Source organism: Hetaerina americana, unplaced genomic scaffold, assembly GCF_022747635.1.
Source record: "Hetaerina americana unplaced genomic scaffold, ioHetAmer1.1.p SCAF_12, whole genome shotgun sequence".
In the NCBI taxonomy this organism is placed as follows: domain Eukaryota; kingdom Metazoa; phylum Arthropoda; class Insecta; order Odonata; family Calopterygidae; genus Hetaerina; species Hetaerina americana.
In genome coordinates, this window is record NW_027286292.1 from 4539458 (window position 1) to 4566676 (window position 27219).

The 27219-nt window shown below is 33.2% G+C and overlaps 1 protein-coding gene across 1 annotated transcript in view; it reads right to left on the minus strand.

The window, feature by feature from the left end:
* The window catches only part of Cadps (calcium-dependent secretion activator 1), a 368169-nt gene that overhangs the window by 89810 nt on the left and 251140 nt on the right, over positions 1–27219 (minus strand). The window contains exons 11-21 of the mRNA XM_071582912.1: positions 26979–27100; positions 24847–24991; positions 21016–21122; positions 17377–17552; positions 15362–15382; positions 14753–14941; positions 14428–14564; positions 10984–11171; positions 6538–6570; positions 1416–1517; positions 937–1000 (exon numbers count right to left, since the gene is read on the minus strand). Of these exons, the coding sequence (XP_071439013.1) occupies positions 937–1000; positions 1416–1517; positions 6538–6570; positions 10984–11171; positions 14428–14564; positions 14753–14941; positions 15362–15382; positions 17377–17552; positions 21016–21122; positions 24847–24991; positions 26979–27100 (1284 nt within the window). The remainder of the gene's footprint in view (positions 1–936; positions 1001–1415; positions 1518–6537; positions 6571–10983; positions 11172–14427; positions 14565–14752; positions 14942–15361; positions 15383–17376; positions 17553–21015; positions 21123–24846; positions 24992–26978; positions 27101–27219) is intronic.

Consider the following 27219-nt stretch of genomic DNA (forward strand, 5'->3'; position numbering starts at 1 on the left):
CAGTAAGCAATTTTAACATGCATAAAAATTAAATAATAAAGAAATCATATCATAATGAGTTGTGTGATACTCTAAATGAATCTTTAATAATAGGGCACTTTTGACACTGGAGAAAGCATAAAATATTCTATTCCATGAGCACAACCATGTATGGGTGGCAATGCTTGAGAAGCAGAAGAGGACAAATCAATAATAATAATTATTTTTTCAAGAGCTCAAAATATATTAAGGGGATAAATCAACAATAAGCCCAACACTATACACATGGCACTTTATTCTACAGCATAGCAATTGACAACTGTGTTTATTGCTCATCTGCCACTTGGAAGTTAGCACGAACATATTTTAATGGGCAAAGAGTGATTTTTCTTCTACAATGTAAATTGATGAAATGCATTCGAAATGTTTCTTTCTTACTTCTTGGTTTTTATATCCCTAGTCATTATTTAGCTAAAAATGCATGATCCATCAAATATTGCTTGTGGTTTTCAAGAAATCCTTGCATGAACAGGGAGTTCATAAGGATAAACCTATGGCTGGTTGTTGAACAAGTCTATTATGGACAGATCTATTCCATTTTTTTACCTATGGGGGCACGCATTATGGCAAAGAATTTATCCAGCACTAACTTACCAGATCTTTTATCTGTGCAGGGTAATTAGATTACATTTATTGTGATATATATCTGGCATCAACAGAGTAAAATTTTCCTGGGCAGGGACAATTTGGAAGAAGCCGATTACAAAGATGTCCTTACGAGAATAGCTTCTTCACCTGGTTCGATAAAAATTCATGGACAATTTCCTAAACACTGTTAGCTTGCGATACATCCCAGGCCAAATCAAATCTCTTGTGCACTCCTATATATCAAGGGTTAAGGCTTTCAGTTATGCTCCAGCTTATTATAATGAAAATTTAATGAAAAAATCCACTTACCCTTTCTAATAATGAAAGTGTGGATTTTAGGGAACCTTCAGGTCTACCAAAAGGAAAGCAATATCTGTAAAAAAAAATAATTTTGCATCAGAACATTTCAGTCAATTCTCTAAGTCCATATATGCAAATTTTCATAAAAATGTAAATGATGCACATTAATCTGGAAATTACTAAAAGTTTAACAAATTACTGAGACTTTTAAAGATTAGTAGAATGGCTAGTAGAATGCCAGGAGAACATCCTGACATTAAACATTTGAATCAAGCTGTAGCTCAACCTAGGATATGCACCAGACTACTACATCCATGTAATAACAATTGAATAATGATTTCCTCCTCTTTACCACAACAGTAAGAAAGATTGAAGGTAAAATCATATTGTGCAATTAATTTGCACCATATATGCCAAAAGTGAAATAATATTTTGAATTAGTATTTACAGATAAATAACATCTACACATGTTGGCTCAAAAATCATACCTAAAATTTGTAATTTGATTTTCCAATAAAATCCTCAGTCTTTCTTTTATTTCTTGAAACCTCTCCTTTTCTTCATGAGTAACCGTCCCAACTCCATCAGGCCTGTAATTGTAAAAGATTTTTTAACTTTTGTAGGTGCATTCAAAGTTTTGATCAAAAGGGCTCTACCTAAGGACCAGGTAATAAATGAGCTGTGAGAATGCATACAGTATTTCAACTGATAATTATATCATCAAAACCTTAACCTTTCAGTAACATTTTTAACAGTCATTAGATACTGCCATTCTGTGCAGAACAAATTAAATATTTACCTACTAATATATGAACCTGGGCAAAATGTGGACATTTTTAGTAATATTTCAGGAATTCATGACCTGAACTTCCGTATTTTGACAGAGATGAAAAATGAAAATGAAATCTTTTTTATGTGAAACTTATATTGTCTTATTTTATACTGTCTTATTTTATACATTGTTAAATTAGTTTTAATTAATTTGATATGGAATGTACACAAGGCAAACCTTAAAAATTTAAATAATCCTTCAACATTCCATGAAAAAACAAGAGTGACTAAAAGTAAATAGTTGCATTCAAACCTTTCATTCATTCGGCAAAAAGGATTATCATTAATACAACAATACAATGCAAATTCATAGAAATTAAAGGGCATGCTAAATAGTGCACTATACTATAAGCAGATATTGAAGCCGGAAGCAAGAAGATATTTTTTGGACATGCTAATCAGTTGACAGAGATAAAAAAGTGAATGCAACACACCATTACTGGCCAGATGAAATAATCACATTGAAAAAATACAGTAAGATTTTAAAATTTTCAGGGAAGAAAAAAAAATATTTAATTACGTTTTGAAGCAATACGAATTTACTAGTTTCTTTTGTATTGATTGTATATTGTTTTTATTCAACTAAATAATGGCTGCAGCAATTTAAACCATGCTGGGCCATAAAAAGTACAGAGAGGAACTAACACATTATCCACTTTCTGGCATCTGGCCTCTTTAACCCCTTTTTTCAAGTGCAAGCAAACCATCAGCAATCATAACAACCTGGCTACCTATAAAACTAGGAGAAAATCTAGAACAATTAGAAACTTAAAATCACTTGCCAGGTAATTTATAATTCTAATATTAATAAAATTACCACTTATTGGTAATATTATGAATGTGAGCATGAGTAAACTAGTGTTTAATAATTATATGAATGCAATAATGAAAAATACATCTGCTCTAGGTATATTTTTATGTGCAATTTTAATACAGATACTGCCTATTATTCTAAGCTTCTGCATACTTTAGATGACTCAATGAAATCTGAAAGAAATTTACTTCAAGATGTTGAAAAATTGACATGACAATTCACTTAAAATTTCTTCCAGGATACCAAATAGAAATTGAGGGATAATAAAACTCCCAGGATACAGCTTAAAAGGTTATGATGCTATTATACTAATTAAAACTTTGTGCTTATAAAATTTCACATTATTTATTATAACACTACTATAGATTGGAGAAAATTAAGCTATATTAAATAATTATAATATATAATTATCTCCCTGAATTAAATTACTTATGAATGACAACAGAAGTCTATTACTTCTTCATAGATTCATGTAAGCCATGCACTATCCAGAGGAGCTGGTAAGTACTAGAGTCAGAAGATCATTTGAGCAGTGCCTGCCTTATAAAAGTTTGCTTAAATAAGAGTTGGAGACCTAATATGTTGAAGACACAATGGTCTCACTGATATAAGTAATTAAGCTAGGAATGCACACAGTAAAGTACAAATGCAATGGATTTTGTATAATCTATTCTATACTATTCTTAAGGCAATCATCTGCACTCCCAATTTCAAACATTGGCTTTATTTTACCAGCACATATGCATACACTTCAATGGCATAACATGAAGCTTATGTCTGTAAAGTTAAACGGACATAATTAAATTCCATAGTTATTATATATAGTATAGCTAAAGAAAAGCAGTTAAAAATTCGGCCAAAGTCAGGAAAAATGAATTAATGAATTTGTGTAGATACTGCACACCCAGGGCTTCATAGTTAACTTTAACATGTATAGATGAGGTGCGCATATATATATATATATATATATATATATATATATATATATATATATATATATATATATATATATATATATATATATGCATGTAAATATTATATATGCACCTAAAAATTATATATCTTTGTAAAAATACGTCTATATTCATATGCTAATAGATGGTAACAACTAATGAATAGATGAAATCATAATTGCCTGTGACTATATCTACCATAAGTATTCAGAAGATTAGAGCCAGGTGATTGATATTAATTCCAAACAATAGAAGGATACAAAAATAAACAATATTTACAAGCCAACACAATATGCCGCCTCACTGCTTTTTCTCTATGATTTGCAAGTTGAGACGAGACATAGGTTTGAGTGCCCTTTTATTTGCTATATAAATTAACTTGCAGCAAATCAAATATTAAAAAAATTAGAGAATGAATGCAATAGAATTTTCTTGTTTTGTTTGTTTTGTTAGTATCGGCGCTTAGCTGTTCAAGACAACCTCCAAGTTTTATGAAAGTGCTGCCTACATGATGATTGTTTTGAACCTGAATTGAGTTAAGCTTTTATAATTTAGAATTTTCTCTAGAAAATTACCCATGGAGAAATAAATCGTATACAGTGATGCTTAAGCAAGAGGCCATCAATGTTGCTAAAGGAAAAGGAAATTGTGAGACTACCAGGATTTATCCATTAATGAATCTTTTAAATCAAAGTTACATCCTAGTTGGGAAAAATGGATAATAGTGTGAAAGACTAAACAGAATCTGGAAGGATTAAGAGAGTGTCTTGGAAATAAGCTGGTGGATCCTGAAAAGTTGGCACGGTGTCAGAGTGACTTGTGTAAAAATGGATCTGATAAAGCTTTAGGCAATATTTCAATGCCAGTGCTAGAAGATGGGCAATAGTTAACTTCAGAGAGTGAACTCGGTGATGTGCCTGAAGAGATAATAAATGCACTTAATTCATTTAATTGTGATTCAGGTGATCAATTTCTTGGGTCTAAGTACCCTACCTATTCTTTATTTATACCTATGTGTATATTATATGATGTACTCTATGTATACGTGAAGTACTATGTATTAGAATAAAGAAGTAATACGTATTAAAATAAATGAAGCATTATAAGTTTCTTCTTTTTCTCATGGATTTATGAGATGAAATAACTGTAACAGAAGCAGATCTGTAAACAATGGAATGCAATTAGAAAGGCATGCTTTCAGACTAATTTATATTTGCGAGAGTTTTCTTTATATTATTGTGTACATAGGTGTGTAAATGTTTGGATTTTTTCAATTTTCATTGCATAACATGCATCGTCATTTTTTTTCGGTCATCTGAACATTTTTGTACAAATAACATGCGCATTATCGATTTGAGAATACAGTAATAAAAAGTTATAACTTTATTTTTCAGCTAGAAATGCAGTTCATTCCAAAAACAAGCCATTTACATAGTAAATGGCTCTATATCTAATTTACAGCATTTTAATGGTCACATACCTAATTACAACCAATAAAAAGCAGCTTCAAAACCCCAAAATCATTTTTGTCTATAATTGAAGTGCTTCATTGTTTCACAAAAAATATTAGTTATTGTTTTGTTTTGGAAAGAACTGCCACGTAAATGCAAATGACCAAAAGAGCACTAGAAGTACACAATGATCCTACTTTCTAACACTGTCATAGATCCATTTTATAGAATTCAGGGCTAGCTTCTTAAGTTAAATTACCAGTGCTCTGCATTTATTTTACAAAAATCTCTCCTAAGCATAAAAAGGTGTATGTTTTAATATAGTTAGGATACAATTCTCAAAAATCAAGACATTTCTCCAAATAACATGCACTAAATTCCATAGATATAGATTATCAGCCAAATATCTACTAAATTGTGACTAATTATACGCAATAAGAATACTTCAAAACCTATGTACTATGTACAGATACATTAACTTTTAACTAACACCATTTATTGCAAAAATACACAAGATTCGTATTTCTTTCCACTATAATAGGTATTATTATTTAACACTAATTCTTTTTAATGAATTAAGTTAGAAATATTTCATACAGTTAACACTCACTGGTGAAAAAGATAGAAGGGGAAGTTAAGCTGGCCACGTGAGGATGGATGCAGTGGATACTTTGGTGTGGAGGGTATGAAGTAGTTTATTTGTCTAAGATTTTGATCTATTGAAAAATTAACCACAGAGCAATCAATAAATATGAAAAACAATTATCTGTATTCTATCCTTTTTTACCAGGAGTCCTTTCCAGAGTATTGGAGGAATGAGATAGTCACTCAGGCAGAAGAAAGAGCCTCTCAAATATTAAGCCATATCAGGAAAAAGTAGTGCTTATTTGAATTCATATTTCCTACAATATTATTGGTTCAAGACATATGACCACCAAGCATCCCACCAGCATATATGGCTATGGCTAAGCTGTAGGTCTTTCATATGACATTGGGTGGTGTTTAAATTCCTTGGGTGGCAAGAAATTTGAATTATTCACCGTATACTTGTACTCTTCTATTATTCAGTACATAATGCTATTTCTTATTACTGGTATTAATATACCATCAAAGTTCATTTACAAATAATTAGTATAAATGGCATTAACCTAACCAGTAATTATTAGCATTCCATAATTTTCCTTTCAAATAATTTGAATAACCATATTTGAAATATTCCATTGTAATAGCCATAAATTGTCCAAGGAAAGAGAATTTTATTCGCAGCACCTGCACCATACTTGAAAGAGTATGCTACCCTAAAGTGAGTTGTAAAATAAGGATCCACTATAAGTTAAATCTATCAAATCCTAATCCTTTTCAATAATGAGATAGTTATGCAAAATATAATACACCTTTGGGGCTATTACCACAAGCTTTCGCAATTGGCTCCACCAAATTTAATCTATGGCCCACATGCATAACATTTTGCTAGCCACTGCAATAAAAAAAACTACTAATAAAAAAGAATAACTAAAGTATTCTAAATGAGTGCAATTTTATTAAATAATTTTCCACAAACCTTGCAACAGAGGTATCTTCAAGCACCTCCGTGCTAAGTAAAGGATACTTAAATTAGTATGAATTGTATGGAAACTTTAACCTTATAAAAACTGTGCGTGAATTATTTAAGCATGTTTATAAAAATGTATCAATTGAATCAAGTGTGTTTAAAATTTTTCCAAGTTGATATGTTTCCTGTCTTTTCTTTGTTAATAGGTAATGAAGTTTAGTTACTCAATAATGTTACAGCATTGGATACATTAATAAAAGAATTTTAAATCACACCAGTTGAACAAGAGAACAAAATTAAATCATATTGCATATGATTTTCATTCCTTATTGAAATTCTACAACATTTAAACCTTCAGTATTCTAAGACAATTTATATGATTTCAAAAACATTTCATTCTTAACCTTTCACTGCTAAATACATGCATTTTAAAGCCTATTTATGTGTTTGTCTGTGTTCATACACACACATATGCACACACATACACACACATATATATATATATATATATATATATATATATATATATATATATATATATATATATATTATATATATATATATATATATATATATATATATATATATATTATATATATATATATTCATATGTCATACAACATTCATGACGTTTGTCACTGAGCAAACGGCGGCCATGATAGAGTTTGTTATACCAACGTTTCACAGTTGCAAAGGATGGGGCCTCATCACAAAAAGTGGAAGTAATTTGAATGATGCACTCCTGTCTTGATAATCCACATCGAAAGTCATAAAAAATCATTGCATGTAAGTTTCATGAGTTAGCTCAATTTTTTTGCTGGGACAAAATTTTCAAGTCACTGTAAACAAAACAAGTTATGATCAAGCGACAAAATGTTGTGACGACAGCGTTAAAAGGGTCAAACTTACAGATGGAAATGTCAAATGGCACCTAAAGCAATTAGTGTTGCCAAGGTTTAAGGTATAAATAGCAACCCTTGTATATGCATACACACATACATATACACACAAATAAAATACAATTAATGTTGGGAACGTATCAATAAAATTGAAAGTACTCCATATATATTTTCATTCTGTATTATTTACCTTATGGGTTGTTTGGACATCTATGATGATAGCAGTGAAAGGGTTAAGCAAGCATGCAATTAGTTACACAATTTAAAAAAAATGAACCACCATCAAATAGAGGAGGTGGGAAGAAGTGCATATTTTATTAAGAATTAAGACCAATACACTGGTCTCAAGTACATCTTTCCGGTAAATACTCAAGTAAATTTACAAATTACCAATTAAATCAGACAAAGATGGAACAAACATTTAAAAGGTGATTTTCCATAAAATTAGAGATGAATAAGAATTTCTAGTATATGTTTACAAATGATATTAACTGTTAAAAAAAGTATTTAGAAGAGATTTATTATTACACCTATTATTATATGAGCTCATGGCCACCAACCATAAGCGCTGGAGAGAAGGTACCGCCACATTCAAAGTGGCTAGCTAAGCATATAGACAATATTCCTGAGACCAAGATAATTAAAATCTGAAAGAAAATTGAATTCATTGGATCCCTGACAGAAGTGAAAACTTAAATAGATGATCTGATGGCGATGAACCCTTGATTTGTAGGTGCTGACATAAATTTGCCTGTATAGCTTTAACTCATATTTTTTGCAACTACAGATCTATCTCATGTGGGTTGCTGTAGTCCAGGGGTGGTGTTGGACTGCTGACTGGAGGTCGTGGGTTTGATTCCCGGGTAAGCCACTCAAGGCACAATCAGCTGAACCCGAGCTGTGTGATTTTTTGGGTACCAGATCTTCCTGGGAAACGATACTCGGCATGGGGAAAGGAACTGGGCCCCCTACCCTGATGTGTGAATTTTACATGCCGTATAGGGCTTAGTACTGGGTGAACTCTACTATTGGCTAACAATCCAACCTTTGGGTTGATTACTGTGTTTATGGTTTTTTTATCTATCTCACTTTCACACTTTCTGCTTCGTAATTTATTTAAAAGATGTGATCAAAAAAAGACTGGACTGATTTTATTTTGTGCAAACCGTTCTATGGATCGAAACAAGACAGTGCACTATCTGGCAACAGATCTGATGACTAAAACGAGAGGTGTTGCATTTGTTTACATCGAGTCGTTACACAGCAGCAGCAGAACGTGTCTTAACCTGTTCATTGCCGCGTGCAATGGCAGCAATGAAGGAGCTAGAGGAACAGCGTGTGTGCATGAAATTTTGTTTCAAAGTTGGCAAAAGTGCTACGGAGACATTTGGAATGATTCAGCAAGCCTTTGTTAGTGAAGCTATGAGTCAAGAAATACAGTCATTTTAAATTGGGCAGAACCTTGACAGATGAAGATTCGCGAACAGCAGGCTGGGCCAGGGGTGGCTTTCCACTTTGACACACCCCAACTATGTCTAATTGGTGAACAATTTGGTTAGGCAAATTGCCGTTTAACTGTTAGGGAGATAGCCGAGGAAGTGAACATTAGTTTTGGATCCTTTCAGACATTTTTGGTATGATACACATTGCAATAAAATTCGTCCCACGGGTGCTGACGGATGAACAGAGACAAAAAAGTGTGGACATTTGTCAGGAACTCCTGGATTGAGCCAATGCCAACCCTGAGTTTCTTAAAACCATCGTAACGGGTGACAAAACCTGAGTTTATGGTTATGATGTTGAGACAAGTGCCCAGTCTTCTCAGTGGAAAGGTCCTCATTCTCCGTGGCCAAAGAAAGCTCACATGTCCTGGTCCAATAAGAAGGTCATCTGGTGTGTTTTGCCGATTGGGAAGGGCTGATTCATTAAAAATACATCCCTCAAGGTCAAACCGTCAACAAAGATTTCTACTTAAAGGCTATAAAGAGGCTGAGGGTCGCAGTGAGCTGAAAGAGGCCGGACATGTAGAGAAGCACTGAAGCACTGAAAAACTTGATCTTTCGACTTTCTGCGCCAGTGCCCTAACCACGTGAGCTATTGAGGAAATGCAATTTACCCTGAAATCTGCAGGTTCATTATGCAACCAAGTGCTCCAATTCTTTGGCCAAGAGATTGCATCATGCTGCTTGCATGAGGCTGTTACACCCACCAAATGAGAAACAGATGACACCCAAGTGTAAAGAACAGTAGGTGAGCAATCACACAACATCATAAAGCATAGGAAGAGAGCGTTTTGTGGCACACATAGCTAGAGGAAAGAGACGAGCCACATTGGCCAAATACACATTCAAACATGAAAACCTGCCATATGGCAAACAAATATTCATTCTAATGGGAATAGATATAAGGAAAAGGGATAGGAACACGTGTAAAAGACAAACGCAGGAGAGGTGGGAAAGAAAGAATCAAGCAGATCACAAGCAGTGGTTACACTGCTTGTAATCTGCTTGACTGTGACTTTCCCGGCAAGTCGAAAGATCAGGTGTTCAAGTCCCAGTCAAGGAAATATTTTGTGCTTGTGATCTGCTTGATTCTGTCTTCCCCACCTATCCTGTGCTCATCTTTTATAGGTGTTCCTATCCCTTTTCCTTATATCTATTTCCTTGCGAATGAATCTTTGTTCGCCACATGGCAGGATTTTGTGTTTGAAAAAAAATATATATACACACACATATTTTTTCATTTAGTTTCTACTTTTTGTAAGCTAACATTTTGTCTATAATTAGGGGTTGGTATCCCATAATTACGACTATGCATTTATACTCTTTAATGTAACAGTGCTTGTTTAGGGGTACCCTAAGCAGCTGATGTATAGGAAAATTGAAAGCTGCCATTTTTTGACTTTATCAGTGGTGTGAGTTGGCTTTTATGAAGTTTTTGGTGGGTGTCCGTGTCCACAAAATTATTTTAGCTTACAAATGATCATTATTAGGGAAGTCAGACTGCCAGTGTCTAAAAACCAACCAAATTTAAGAACTGCTTGTACCAAATTCGAAATACTTCTGGAAAAGTCAGTGAAAATCGAATGGTGCACATGGGCTTCATATTGCTGAGCTAATCCTAATAAGGCAACTGGTGGGATCTTATATTCCAATTTCAAATGTACATACATATTTCATAAATAATAAAAAGAGCTCAAATTTCTCTCAAATATGAGTTTAGTGGAAGCTTTCACAATGCAACAAGTTTCTCATATGGAACCTTTTATTCCAATAGAAACCTTTAAGTGGATCTATATAATGTTCAAATGAAGCAAATTGAAGTAAAACAATTGTGTAAACACATTTGTAAAAAGGAAGCTCTAAATAGATGGTGGTTCAAATTAAGAATGTAAACGATCTATTAGTTAAAAGAGTAATGCCTAAAACTAAGACAATCCAGGCACACAAAATGATATAAACTTTAAAATGCATAAAATTGTGTAACTTGCTAGTGGTGTGCCATATAATTAATGAAATGAAGAGATGAAGTATTTTTAACATACTATCATACATACCTATTCCCATGTACATGACTAGCACAGAAGGCAAAACTATAATGAATTAACGTAGGATCAATCATGACAACCTTCTCAGCTCTATCCAACAAATCACAAAGATAGCAAAGATGGCGGTAACAGCCTCGGACACCATATCTGGCACAGTACTCATCCAAAACAAACACTTGCCCTGGACTGAACCATCCCTAATTTAAGAGAGAAAGACCAAATATATTTAATAAACATTAGAGACATATTTATGCAGATTTAAAAAAATCATATATAAAAAATAATATATCACACTTAATCGTTAGAAATGTTTTTGAGAAAATATCTCTGTACTTATGATAACAATTGTACAATTGAAATGTAATGACTTTACTCATGGAAGTTAATTTTTTCTCTGCATTTTTAATAGGTGTGTACAAGCCTCAGACATAATTGATTTCAAATTGAATCAGCCAAAGTTTCAGAGAATCAAATCCAGATGATAAAAGTTTAAACAAAAATTGCAAATCTGGTGATAAACATCCAAACAATCTTGAACTCTGTATTCCTTTAAGAAAAAACTAATAATTTTTTCAATGTTTGTATATTATTTGAAATGCAGAAGAGTTACCATACGATTATGAATGTTTTCAAGAAGTTAAATAGCTACAAATACATCGAAGATATTATTTCAAAATAAGGCTTGTATAGTGATCACATAAACTCATTTCTGTCTGTGACTGACCATATAAATTCACTGCCTATTAACTTCAAAACAACCGATAGGTAATCGTAATATTTAGTTGATAAGTTTGGAAAAAATAATTATCATTCTTTTCATAGCAGTTTTTTTGTCATGATCTGATTCTGAGACAATTGCAGCAAGTTAAGATTAGTTTGTGTAATTTTAAATGTCTATGTTTATAAAATAACCAAACAATATCACTGCATGTATTCCTCACAATATCTCTACACTGGAAAATTTCACAGAAAAAATAAGCCTGGATTTCAACTCAAAAACCTATGTGAGAAGATTTTATCAACAATGTGAAAAATTTTACAACTTCATGCACATCCCCACCGTCCTCTGCATGCTGAAAAGTGATTTGGCCAGAGTAATACATGCTTCATATGACATATGGAAATGAAAAGCTTGTGCAAAATACTTACGTTCAATAAAGATAAATTTTTTTCAGAGTCATGATTATTTTAGGCTGCTATAGTTGAAGCATCCAGTGCCATAAATTAATAAGATCTCAGTGACAATGGCATCACAGTTCCACCTTCAGTTGATGAATTTTATAGAGCTTCCAATATATTATTATATCATTATGGGTATCAAGATTCTAAATTAAAACAATACAAATACAGTAAACTCTCCATTATCTGTGACGACGCATGGATAAGCAAAAAACATGGATAACCCAAATAGGCAAAAAGTATGCTAGTGATATCAATCGATATAAATAGAAACTCTCCTTTTCCATTCTGTGTGATTAACTCAGTACTTTCTAAAAAAAACCAAATAAATCACATTGCAACATGTTTAGTTTCATCTCAAGTGATGATGCCACGAAACTTAAATGCATTGGACTAATGAGGATGTCACCCCTCGGCTCAAACAGTGCAGTAATTCATGTGCTAAATTAAACTTGGGAGTCTACAGTCAGGCAACCATTAGTAGTATGATAGTACTATTCAATGCATAATACGTTTATTTCTGTTTAATGTACATATCTTCTTTTACACACATAAACTACCTGCCGCATAAAAATATAAAATCAGAATAACCTCATGGGATCTAAGAGAGAAGATTATCATACATACACTATTGCAATTCAACAAAGTGATAAATTATTCTTTAAAACATGGAAACAGGGCAGCTGAAAGGTGTTTTGTCCCACCTTCAACTGAAAGGAAGAAACAAGAATGGAGGAAACAAAAGACGAACTTAGTAAATGATGAGTAAAAAAACCTTATGCTCATGTACTCGTAAATGGCCGAAACTTGAGGAAAGTGTTAAGAAAATCACAGTAAAATGAGATTACTGTTGCAATAAAAATGATTTTAATTGAAACGAGAAAATTAGCAATAGTTGAGTCTATTACCCATTTTTCTGGGATAGCATCATTGTGCAAGAGATTCACTAAGAGAAATGGTCAGTGCATGTACAAAATACAATAGCACAAAACTACCACTTGAATAAGAAAGAAAGATTAGAGAATTTCACTAATATGTGCATCCCACAATTGAGAAAAAGGATAGTTTGAGATAAGACAAATAAGGAACATGGTTTAGGTATCCTTGATGTTTGACATGCCAGCAAATAGAACTGCAATGCTTGGTGCTTGCTAAATTGGAAGGGTGTCTTTTTAGCGATGATGTTAAAATGCATTATCAGCTCCATCATTATATGGTAGAAGAGATGATGTAAATAAAATTAGAGAGATAATGGGTGAGACAGATAGATCAGGATAGCATTAACAGACTGCTCAATGGGGGAAAGTATTTTACATCGAAAGAATTCTGGTGAATAACCATCCCCCTCCAGACACCTCAGCAGTGGCTTGCAGGGTATCATGTATGTCTGTATCTATGTGGTTATGGAAGGTGTAGTCCAAGCATCCATGTGGTCTTCTGAAGAAATCGTCTTTGTCAATGTGCAACCAGTTTAAAGCCCAGAAAACAGAGTCAACAAAAAGCCTTCCCATTGAATGCTAGATACATCTTGCTGTGTGGTGGATAAACTTCTCAATTGCAGCCCCTGGATGTTTAAGTCAATAAACTACTTAAGGGATCTAATGCAAGGGTGTTCAAACTAGATTAAGGCACCATCTCATAATGTCACACAGATAAGTAGAATGAAACTGTCCTTGATTTCTAGCATTGGTGAGTGCATCAAAAAGTCCAAGCAGAAATTTAAAAGTGAGACTATCATAAAGTCTCATAAAAATTGATGAATTAGAAATGTGCTAGGTGGAAGAGAAGATGGTATAGCAAATGAGGATAATGACAACCCCAGATAATATAACTGCAGAAATGATTTAGTAGCAGTGATGATGAGTTTCTGAGATTCTACTATAGATAAATGTTTATGTATGTGTAGCTTCTAATGTTTTAATGCAACCATTCAATTTTCCTCATATTAAGTGATAACATTAAAACACTTATCATTTTTGGTAGGATCCAAAATTTTTCGTAAATTCTAACCTGAAAAATGGCAGTACTTCTTGTGGGCTGGGAAATATGGTATATATTTTGCACATTTTATAACCAAAGTTTATGATAAAATTTGAAATTAAGAAGAGCAAGTTTTTCATTCTAGCCTATTTCATTACAGTGAGTTTTTACTGTACTAGAAATTTAGTGAGCCATTTATTACTCTTACACTAATTAAAATAGCTTTAAAGATGATCAGTGCATTAAAGAGAATCACTTTGCCCATTGCCAACCAAATTTCTATACACTACTTACCAAAGAGCAATAAGGATCATTGAGCCTGTAATCTAGGGTGAGTGTCTGAAGCATTTTGAACAAAGAAGCATGGTCAAATTTACATGGGTCAGCTGAAATAAATTCTTCCATTCCATGTTTCCTTGCCCTATCCGCATCTGAAATTCCAAGAATCCTGTTACAGTGACAATGTTTGTGAACAAGAGTACCACATATTTAATTAGATCAAATATATTGTCTGAAGGTAAGATAGTAGACACACATATACCAGAAATTTTATATGTAAGATGAAATCATGAAAATGTTCACCATTTAACAATATTATTGATCATTGAAACATACTAACCTCCCTGAATTTTAGAAATGGTTGAATTTTTTCCAGCTGGGGTAAGAGGTGGGGTAGGCTTATGAGATTGCCCGGTGGCTCTGTACATTGCCATTACCCATAAATGACACTCATTTTCATCATCACTAGCAAATAATATACTATCACCTTCTCTCACAGCATTGAAGAAAAAACGGCCTCCTTCCAGGTCTATATGTAAAGATTAGAGTACAATGGTAAAAAATCAAATCCAAATTTAAAAATTATTGAAGATTTTGAACAATATAACTGAAGAGGTGGAAGGAGTTACTAGAACAAAATTGTGCACGATTAATCAATGTTTATTTTGTTTAGGCAAATAAAACCTTCCTTCCAAACATTTGAAAATATGATACAATTTTGGTGCAGATTTTACAGAATTATACATGCAAAAGCAGCATAAGAGAACTATACTTGAATTACAAGAAAATGGTGCCACATAACGTTTAATAAGTTATCCAGTTTTAATGTTAAATAGTTCATTGATAATAATTTATTAATAGTAACACTTATTAGGTAACAATAACTATAGCTATGTCACAGGTATGCTAATTAAAATTTGTTTCCACTGATAGTAAAATGTTAACTTACCCATTCCAACCATTAGGTTTGCTAGAATTTATAAACAGATTGTCAATCAGTTAAAAGCTTTTATAATCTCTCCAAAAATGCATAGTTACTTGAACTTTGATGAAACTCATTACTTTCGTTAACATGGCAGGTATGGCAAAATTATATCATAGGTATTAGTGATGATTATATGTACATTTAAAGTTAAAATAATGAATTATTGCGCATAAATAATAAGGTATTTATGTATGTAATATGTAATGATCATTATGTCATAAAGCTAAAGGATTGCCTGCAATTCAGGGTCTGATATGAAGAGGAAATATGTAGGAATAACATTCAGATGAAACATTACTATTCGAAAACCTCTTTCCTGATGAAACACTTGATGGATAACATGAACTGTAAGTTGTTAGATGTAAAGGATTACTGTGAAATTGATAAAAAAAGTTCTATTAAAATTTTGGCTTAATTACTTTTCCATAAATAACGGAGGCTAGAAACATGATGAACAATGTTTTCTTTCGAAAACTGTTCTTCTAATCTTTGGTTATTGTTTATCAGCAGGTGGAATAATCCAAGAAGTATCTAGGTTTAAAGCTAGATGGCAGTATTAACCAAAATATCAAGCAATACATGGGATCCAAGCCACTGAAAAATTAGGAGCCTATGTTTCTAATGTTCTCATAAGGCTTTGTTAGTTTGCATATTGTTAATGGTTTTCCAAATGTTTTCACTTTTTATTACACTGTGTTAAAAATTTTAGAAAGTAGGTAATTTATGCTGAAAATAGGACACTAGAGCATCAACCATGCCACAAGATTTTTTGAAACTTTTAACTCAAGGGAAAAGGATTCAAAATTTTAACATTTTCACCATCGCAAAAGCTAGTATAATTGAAATCAACCACTAAACATTACTGATATTACAATCATATGACAATGTATGTGTAACAAACGTAATGTCATTGTCAAATGCATAATAGCTCATTATTATAGATCTCCCTTGAAAATCTTTATACCCAACATGAAAAATCCTAAAATGATGGCTATACTAACCAGAAAATAATATTCATTAGGCCACGAGTGGTTATAAAAATACCATCAGTAAAATTTAGAACTTGATAGGAAGTAAGCTTTTATTCATTAGGAACACATTTTACTTCAAGAGACCACTGTATTTTACTTAAATATTTTCTCGACTACGTACATTATACAAGTTTATGCATTATACTTGTGTATGCTGGATGGAATCATCTGATACTCCCAAATAAAAGTGATATTTTATGCAAAAAAATGAAAATGTACAGGCAGTTTAAAGAAGTTTCCAATCAGAAAAAGATTTTTCAACTACATTTGAAAGCAGTTAATGAATACCACATGAAGGGTGTTTAAGAGCATTTGTATTAATTTACTATCTACAAGAAAAAATACAAAAAGTGAGAAAAGGGACTTGCTCTGAAGCCTGTGTTCATATAATACATGGTCGATGAAGGATTGATATAATTCGTGACTTAAAAGCCTTTAGGCATTTAAATAGTTAAGGAGTTGTCCTGGTTTATCTCAATTCACATAGGTCAGAAGAGGTTTTTAGGCAAGGTGGTGTCAATTTGGGGATATCCAAATGATACATACACAGTTAATAGTGAATCAGCAAGATAAGGATAATCCCTATTTCCTTTATTTCCTTGAATGAAACTAGATTATGAAGAGGGCGTAAACATTTTTCAATCAATTCAGTATTAATACGGTGAATATCTTAGAAAGAAGGACAAATATGAGAAAAAGGGACACCATGGGGTATCAAAAGAGGTGACACTACACGAGAGAATTAAATATGCTTACAATAATTGCAAAGTCATATATACGGGGACTTCTGTCAATACCATGAAGATTATAACAGAAAAAGTTTTTATAACATTGACTGAGGATGGAAATTCCAAGGGAGATTTTACTTTATCATAAATGACCTAATAACTACATCAGTGTTTTCATTTTTACTCAAGTGTTGTCAAATATTTTAAAATTGGTACTTACCACTGGCAGGCTCTATATAATCAACCGTGTATCCATCTAACTGCATCATTTCTGAAGGCTCTGCTTTCTTTTCCTTATAACTACACATTGCGAAAGTGTATTGTGAAACTTGAACTAAAACATAATACCTCTTCTTCCATTTTTTCCAAACTGCTTTACCAAGGGCATATAGATTTCTGAAAAGAACACATTTTGAAATTAAATTAATTCCTAATGGCAACAATAAAGAAAAACCTTAGATTTCAATTCTTCATAATATTTTTACAGAGCAAAATTTTATTAAAAGCCAATTATGGCAAGAAATATTTCACAGTAAGTGATTGATTATTCATATTATTCAATATTAATAAAAATAGAATATATTATATATATATATATATATATATATATATATAAATATATATATATATATATATATTATATAATAGAAAATATTAATAAATTCCATAAAAGGTTACAGCCTCATAAGCAAGTAACTCCCCAGAAATTAATTACAGTAAACTCTCGATTATCCACACAGATGGATGAACACTGAAGCATGGGTAATCGAAAAGCACAGATAACCTAAATATGTGGAAAATGTGGTCATGAAACATGCAAATATATCTCCTTTTTCATTCTGTGTAATTAATTCGAGTTTTTTGGTGGTGGAAAGAACATTTTTTCTGTTTTTCAGTCATTTTATGAAAGTAGAATTATAGATTTACAAGAAAACAGAAATATCAGTGTTTGATTGTAGAATATAATTTCCTCAGAATGCTAAACCAATCAATGGCTAGGAAAAAAAAATTAATGGGAAAAGATAAATTTTTAAAAATGATCATTGAGATAGATTCATATTTGTCATATTGTACCAATAAAACTAATGCAAGGTAGATAGCTAAAGAGTTATTTGTTGCATACTAAAATTATGTAATTGCCTGCCATAACGAAGAATATGGAATAGTCAGGGCTAATGAATGCAAGAAAAACAACAATGGGAAAGTGCGGATTATTAAAAAATGTTTAAAATATCAAATACTATGGAAAACTCATGATTTTGTGAAATGAAAAACTTTTATGAAAGCCTAGGTGTTTTAAACTCATATTTAAAAAAAGTAAAGTTTCAAAGAATCCCATTCATTATCCAAATTGTGATTTCATTAAATTTTCTAGGTACAAGGAAGAGAGAAGCATGGATAATCTGCAAAACGGATATTCTCTGTATGGATAATCGAGAGTTAACTGTATTAGTTAAATAGAAAACAAATTTTACGACCTGCAAAAGTTTCCTTCAGGGAAGGTTGTTTTTTGAACGTAAGAGCTATATTAAAAGTTCCAAAATGGCTGCAGCAAACTGAATAAGGAAACATTTCTTACTAAACGACCAATTATATACATTCACACTTTTTCTCTGCTTTGATTTTATTGCGTTGATCACTGAATTGTGACAGGATGGCCACTAATTTTATGGATTACCATTCCAAACTTTTTCCTGATGAACATATCTTCCTTTTTTCAATATTTTCCTTGAGTATTTTGAATCTGTGCATTTATTTATTTTGTGGGTAATTCCTAATTACTTTGTGAGCCACTGGTATCAGTAAAATTGGTCAGGCTATAATTCTGGTTTTAGTCAGTTACTGCAAGTGCAATGACCCACAGAAAACACTGATTGATCACACTATTATTGGAAATTCCAAGCGGTAATATCATAATCCCAATTTACATACCTATAAACTTATTAGTTTAATAAATGAAGTCTGTGTTACTATATTCTAGAATTGAAAAATATTGACCTTTTTCCCTTTTTACAGAATTTTTGAAAAAAAATGGCGATTCTAGACTTGTGGCAAATTTTCCCAACAGAGTGACCATTCTAAAAGTCTCAAATTACAATACTTTTAAAGCAGTGGCAATCCACATAAATATGTATATAATTCGTATAAGTCTTGATATTCTGGTGATATGCTTGAACCATGGATCCAATTAAGTCAAGGATAAAGACTGTCCATAATCACACACTCTTCAACTTTATACATTGTTCAAAATCACGCACCATTAACACATCATTCACTTTTGCAGTACAACTTCTCATGCCATCTACATCACATACAGAGCAATATTTTTAATAAGTACAATAGTAAAATAATCACTGACCAATAAAGTTAATCATTCAGCGGTTGCTTTACACTTATTCTTAAAACTTCTAAAATTGGATGGAAAGGGCTCCACAAACATACTGTTTAAAAAAAGAGCATTTTTCCTTATTTGTTTTTTGCATTCTTATTTTTATTTTAAAACTGTGGTCATTTTTTCACTTAAAGTTTGGTTTTCTTATCTCTTTCCATAAATATTCCTGCGCTTCGTCATTTTTAACAATTCTATACATCGTGCTTAACCTGCTCTTTTTCGTTCTAATTTTGAAACTCTCCGATTTCAGTACATCAAACATTTCCATAACACTATCTGTTCTTTTGTACCTTCCGAGTACATATCTAACTACCTTTCTTTGAACTTTTACTAACTTTTTAATATGTCTCACCTCATATGAATCCCATACTATGAACGAGTATTCCAGGATAGGGCACAAAAATATATCGTGAGGCACTCAGTTGAAAGCTGCTAAAAAATTGATTACCACATTAAAACTCTTTCCTTCATCTATTGCGTCGCTGATATATTGGCTTTATCACAAAAGCTGCATTTCACACGAGTATCTCGTTTTAAATCCATGTTGATGTTTGAGTAGCCATCTATCACTTGTCCACCATTCCTGAATGTAGCCAGCAATTCTTCTCTCTATTATATTGCAGACAACTGATTTAATGCTGACCGGTCTAATTATTCTTGGCTATTGTTTTATCCCCTATCTTGAAAATTGGTGAAATATTTGTTTTTTTCCAATCATTAGGCAAGGCATCATTATTTACAGTTACTTTGAATAGATTCAGTTTATTATCATCAATTATTAGTCGCAGAGATTATTAAAATATTCCAATTTCTCATATCCAGGCAACACATTCCTTTTTTGCATCTAATTATTAATTTTTTTTAAGTCCATGATATTAAATTTTTGAGAATACTGACAAAAATTACTGCTTTATACAAATTTTTCCAAGAAATGTTATAATAGCTTTTAATTTTGCCTAGCAATGCTTACACCTTAGCCAAACTGTGATCAAATCTGTTGGTTCTGTAACTGTTTTGTGTCATTTGATTATGATTTATAAATGCTATGCTATCTTGCTATGCTGTCTTCATTATTTTGAGGCTTCATGAATTCTTTTCATGTTGCATGAATTTAATATCTCTTGCATACAAGGCACATTGTCTATACTTACACCGTTAATAACAGGCCATATTTTGGCATTCCCTCATAGCATATTATTTCAGCCATGGTATTTGGATTCACATTTTTTAAGTCATGTATTAAAATAACTGTAGAATTGCTGGTTAAAATAATTTTACTCAGCACCTTCTCCATTAATAATACAGGCCATTTCTGAGGTTTGCATGCTGTTTACTGGAATCCTGTACAAGCCAACACTCATTATGAATAACAATTTCTTGTGCAGGCATAATAAAGTTACCAGCAAAATGAAGTTATAAATAAAGTGAAAGTATTAGTGAAGGCCCAATCAATGACAAAGATCTTACCCACAATGCTTCATGTTCAGGGGCTTATCCATCCTGCAAGCAATTTTGATTTTCAAATCTTGGTCTGGACAATTTTTAGGGATGGTCATCCTATGCCATTCAGGAGCCTATGATAAAATAACTGAGATTAGAATATACTTTTCACATCTGCTATACTTCTACAAGAACTCATTAACACGCACTGTAAAAGATAAATTCAAATAAAAAAATTATTGGAAAAAATCAAAATTCAATTTGCAAATGATGCCACATAGCAGCTCTATGCTGCATTCCAGGCACTGGATTTTATACAATAGTAAAGCATCAAGTGAAGGATCATGTACAACCCAGATGTATGTGATACAAATGCTTTGTGACTCATGCATTTCATCATTGAACTTGTGTCCCACACCTAGTATGCAATTGTGGTCAATTAGTATTCAGTTGGATAATTCCTTAGATCTATGAAATCACCAAGAATGCATATTTTTAATGAATGGATAAATGAAGAAATGAAAGATACTATAATTGCTATACATATCCAAGAAATGGATCATTTTTCACATTAATTTCATAATAAACATATCTTATATTGTTTTTTAAACATGATCCCTTAGTTGTAGTACACATTTTCAATGAGTTAAATGGAATGTAGCATAGTATGTGCATCTTACCAAACTCTCACTCTATGCAGCATTTTCTATGGTTTTGAACCACACTGTGTTACAAAGCCTACCAGATGTATTTCCTAAACACTTATGCCAAAAAGCATTTTTTCCTTGAAGTGCTGATCTAATTCACTTATAACCATTCTATCATTTTTGGTTGACTAAACGATAAAAATTCTTTCATTATTGCATGAATGAAATAACAATGTACTTTACTCATCATACATCCTGTCTCTGGATACACGCTTTCAATTCTACTTTTCTTTTATTCAACAGGCAATAATAATGTTAGAAAGAGAAAACCCAAACTCACTAGCTACTGATGCACCTGTTTTATTAAAGCAGACAATTGAATGCTGGACCTTTTGCTTAAGTTTTCATTTAAATGAACATTTAAAAACATACAAGGTCTGTTCAAATATAGTTGAGACTGTTTGAATAAATACTTGACTTTATTAGTTACCCTTTAATCATACTTAATGCCTTTAAAATACAGCCCTTGTCTGCCAATAAAATGCTCCCAACTTTTTTTCCAGCTTTCAAATACCACTGGGAAGGCTTCTTTTGGGATAGCCTTTAAGTCTGCCGTACAATTTTGTTGGATATCTTCAATATTTTCAAATTGGAATCCTTTGATTGCGGATTTCAACTTAAGAAATAGGAAAAGTCCACTGGAACAAGATCTAGAGGTGTCTGGGGTTTCATTGGTGTGCTGTTTCTGGCCAAAACTTTGGTAACAACCAATGATGCGTGCGCCGGTGAATTGGCGTGATGAAACCACCAAGACTTGTTTTTCCATTTTTGTGATCTCTTCTGCAACATGGCATGTCTTAACCTTCTCATAACCTCTATATATTCCTACCCATTCAATGTTTGTCCTTTGGGGACATATTCATAATGATTAATCTCTTCCCAATCAAAGAAAACGATCACACGCTGTGTGCTCTCCATTGGTGAAATTTTCAAGCAGCCTGTTCATTATTGACACATAAGTGAGTTGTCTTTTCTAAGTATTTGAAAAAGTATGTTACTTCACTCAGGTCACATTGAGTCACTAGAAAACATTAGCTTATATCTTGCCAAAAAATCAGGGCTTCTCTTTGGCCAACATAAAATATAGGTACTTTTTTTGCTGAGGCGGCATAATATAGCTTAAACTAGAGTATCTTAAACTTCTCCTATGGAATATTATGGTGAACTGTACAGATAAAATAAAAGGCCATGATTTATATTCCCTTAATGGCCTTCCCACCCCACCATCGAGTAAGTCTTGACCTAAGCTATTCTCATCTACATCATATTTGCGTGTTTGCGTATTTGCGTGTTACACCCTTTCTGCGTGTAAGCTTCCTGGCCCCATATTTTTGCTACATAGTGTTCTTCTATACATTCCTTCCATTTCTATTGCATGCAATGAATAAGTCTCTTTGAAACCAAGGAGCAATTCAGACTGTTCAACTGTGTTAACAAGGTGCTGCAGCCTTAGCATCTTCTCTATTTACAGGGTCGCACCCAAAAGTGGTAGGACTGATTTTTTTACAAGAAATTTATTGACGATATACTTACATCGACTTAATAATCTTCAAAGTATGCTCCTTGAGCTGCTACACACTTAGTATAACGTTGCTCCCATTCCCCGTACGCCCGCTGGAAATTTTCTTTGGGGATGCCGTTGATGACCCTCGTCGAAGCCTCTTGAACGACCTTTATCGAGTCAAAATGTCGTCCCTTCAGCTGTCTTTTCATCAGGGGGAAAAAGAAGAAGTCCGGTGGTGCCAGATCGGGAGAATAGGGCGGGTGCGGCAACGTGGCAACGCCGTATTTGGCCAGGAGCTGTCTGACGACGAGCGCGCCATGGCATGGCGCGTTGTCATGATGAAGCACCCAGCAGTTTGCGATGGCCGGTCGGACTCTTTTCACGCGTTCTCGGAGGCGGGTAAAACGTAACCTGCACATAAAAGTTAGCATTCACATTCTCCCCTGGTGGGACAAACTCCTTGTGAACCACTCCATGACAGTCGAAAAACACAATCAACATCATTTTGATTTTTGATTTGCTCATGCGAGCCTTTTTTGGATGTGGGGACGCGAAAGTGTGCCATTCCGCGGATTGTCTTTTCTTTTCGGGGTCATATTGAAAAACCCATGTTTCATCACCAGTTATCACATTGTCCAAACAATGTTCATCTCGGTGAAAATTGGCTAATACTTCTTCGGAAATGCGCACACGCGTTGCCTGTTGGTCGACACTCAGAATTTTCGGCACCATCTTGGCGCACACCTTGCGCATGGCCAAATCCTGTGAAATAATGCGTTGGACGTTGGATGCAGACAGACCCAACTGGTCTGCAATTTCTTCACTGGTTAAGCGTCGGTCTGTGTTCAGCAGTGTCCTCACTCTGTCCACATTCGTGTCGGTTCTTGCCGTCGACGGCCATCCGGAGCGATGGTCATCTTCAACGAGCTCCCTACCCTCTTTAAACAACTTATGCCACTCAAATACTGTGGAACGGCTTAAGGGAGTGTCCCCATAAGCCTGCTTGATCATATCGAGGGTCTCAGTTGCCGTCTTCTCGAGTTTCGCACAAAACTTCACGGAATAACGTTGCTCTAAATTCAGATTCATTTTGTTTTTCGACGCGGACACAAAACTTGCTTCACTAAAAACGGTGTCCTCACTCAACGACAGCCTGCAGGCGACTGAGATTGGTGTTTGTCTGTTGCTAAGAGCCCCCTCCACCTTACCCTGCCAGGCAGACCCCCCTCCACTGCTCCGTTCGCGCCAGAGAAAATCAGTCCTACCACTTTTGGGTGCGACCCTGTATCTTTGCAAAAATGCTCTTCAGTGTGAGTACTTGATTTTTGCTGAGCTTATCCATACTTTTGTCTTCATAGCAATGTATTCAAAGTTTTTCCAAAAAATTAATTCAGAAAAATTTGAAAAACTTACATAGTCATAGGAATAGCACCCATCTTACAGTTTCACAATAACGATCATTTATGAGCAGAAAATACCAAATGCTGCAACATAATCCCACCTTTAAAAGGCTTCTTTCCATAAATCAATTATGTAATAATAACATGGGATTTGAACCAATCTTCCAATGCCATGACACAATTTAAATTTATTGAAACATAAAATGCTACTAAAAGCTTAATTAAGTTACTTCTAAGGAAAACATACTTTGGATGAAAGAGGAGTAGGTCTCAAAATCACTTTTCCTAATTCTTTATCCTCCAAGGCTAACATCCCTGGATTCTCAGTGTACAGTTTCACTTTTACTGCAGGCAAGGGATGAGTTGTAGAAAAGTCACCTTGGGTATCCCACCTAAAATAATTCAAATGGAAGCAAATAATTGCATTCATTCTTAGGCACAAGGACATTATATTTTACAGATCTTTTGATGAATGGAAGTATACTAAAAGAACTCTGTTAATAAGAGATCAAAGTTATAGCAGTAACTCCTTTTTCTGAACGTTATGAAGAGACAATACATAAAATAACCTCTGATGAACACATTAGGACTAGGGTTGAGGGAAATTTTGCTATTTTTGATTTGAAGAAAATCAGTGTAAATGCTAATAAATGGAATGATACTAAAAAGATTCATTGGATGATATGATCTTGAAGATCGCATTTGTGCATAATTAAGCTATAAAATTTAAATATTTATACTATGTTTGAGCATCACATCATCACGCATGAATGTATGGACCATTATTACACATGAAAATACTTACATGATTACTGATGATGAGTACCTAACAACATACTACTTTAAAAATTGTGCACCAAGGTAGTACAAGAATTTAACCTGTGATATAAACAATTAATCTTCTATATGGGTAAAACATCAGCATGCACAAACAAAAATGTTTAGGAGAATGCATATACAAAAAAAGAACACTGCAATTTATTAATATTGCAGTTGCAGTACACCCACAAATATTTGTTGCTTCTTATCGAAACAACTGATTAAGCAATAATATTGGTGTCCTTTGGGAAACTTTGGAGTTCTATATCTCCACAGAAGAGTAAGATTCCTTTCCTTGCCATTCAATGAGACAATTATAAAAGGCTTCAAATTTATTTAGCTACATTTGTGCATCAGAGGGGGGAAGAGAGGTAAGATTTGAAATGTTTCATTTCTTGTAGCTCCTCATTGTTCATATCTTCCCTTCACAGATACACCAATTTCCATGCCATGAATTAACAAGGGAGAAATGTAGCCCACTAGGATACCCTCAACCACCTTACCCTTTAACTTCACCAACCAACACTAACCACTAACCCTTATCCTATTCCCATAAATTGCATGGTCCATCTGCTTATTAAACTACAGTAGGATGTTTAAGACACCATCACTACTTCAAAATTATTCATCTTATGCAATCATACAGTTCTCAAAGATGAAAAATTAATTGAATTTCATTAAATATTGATTGTGATTTTAGTTCTGTGAGTAAAATAGAACAAAAAGTATGTGAGTTATATTAATAAGCCAATTTATATTTCAAACATTAAGCTTAACAAATCCAAAAACAATGCAGCAATGAATAGTTTTCAACAGAGTTTCTAGTTGCAATGCTTAGTTGATAATTAGCAGGATAAGTGGGTGCTTTACAAGAAATAAATCACTGATTCAACTTGTTAATCATTCAGTGAAGAGCAAATCATTAAATATATATAATACATGATTTGATAGATTGTAAAATATTCTCCTTTCAGTTATAACACATTCTGAACATAACACAGAAAAATCTTAATGTGACAGCACAATATCTATGCCCAAATTAAAGTCAGAACTAAAAATCTTTGGGGAAAGGCATGTCCATTACCCATTGAATTGACTGAGTTGACATGTGAAGCTTGTTTGCTCAACTTGGTAAAATATTCCATGGCAAAATTTAATTGGATTACATAATGAATAACTGATTGCAGAACTTTTCTACTCGATAATTTTTTATTTATTTTAGGACTGGGTTTCTATGTATTACATCATCATCAGGTGATCACCTAATGATGATGTAATACATAGAAACCCAGTCCTAAAATAAATTAAAATTATCGAGTGGAAAAGTGCTAAAATCAGTTATTCATCATGTTCGACTTCCACCACATCATGCCTGAAGCTACTCAATTTGTATTATATAATACTTGGTAATTAAGAGCATTCATAACCAAACACAATAAGTTAATGCAAACTGAGAAATTGATGCTTTCTTTCAAGTGAGTATATTCAGAAAGAAATGAAAAACAGCTACCCTAGTAGTCGAGACTTAAATTTCTCTTTTTATATTAAATGTTCTCTCACATTGGTTTGGAGGCCTCAGCTTGATCTGTTTGCAGTTTTTCTCCACCTTCCACCTCCATAGTGCAGTAAACTATCCGATTAGCTGCTAATGACTTCAGCCCTTTCACCTCCATTACAACCACCTATAGAGGAGAGCTATTTTAATAAACCTTCATATTTATAAACTAGTTCAAAATAAATTTCCCCAGTTATAGTATTAAATGTAAGTAGCATTTAAACATGTAAAAAGATTTCTTGTTCA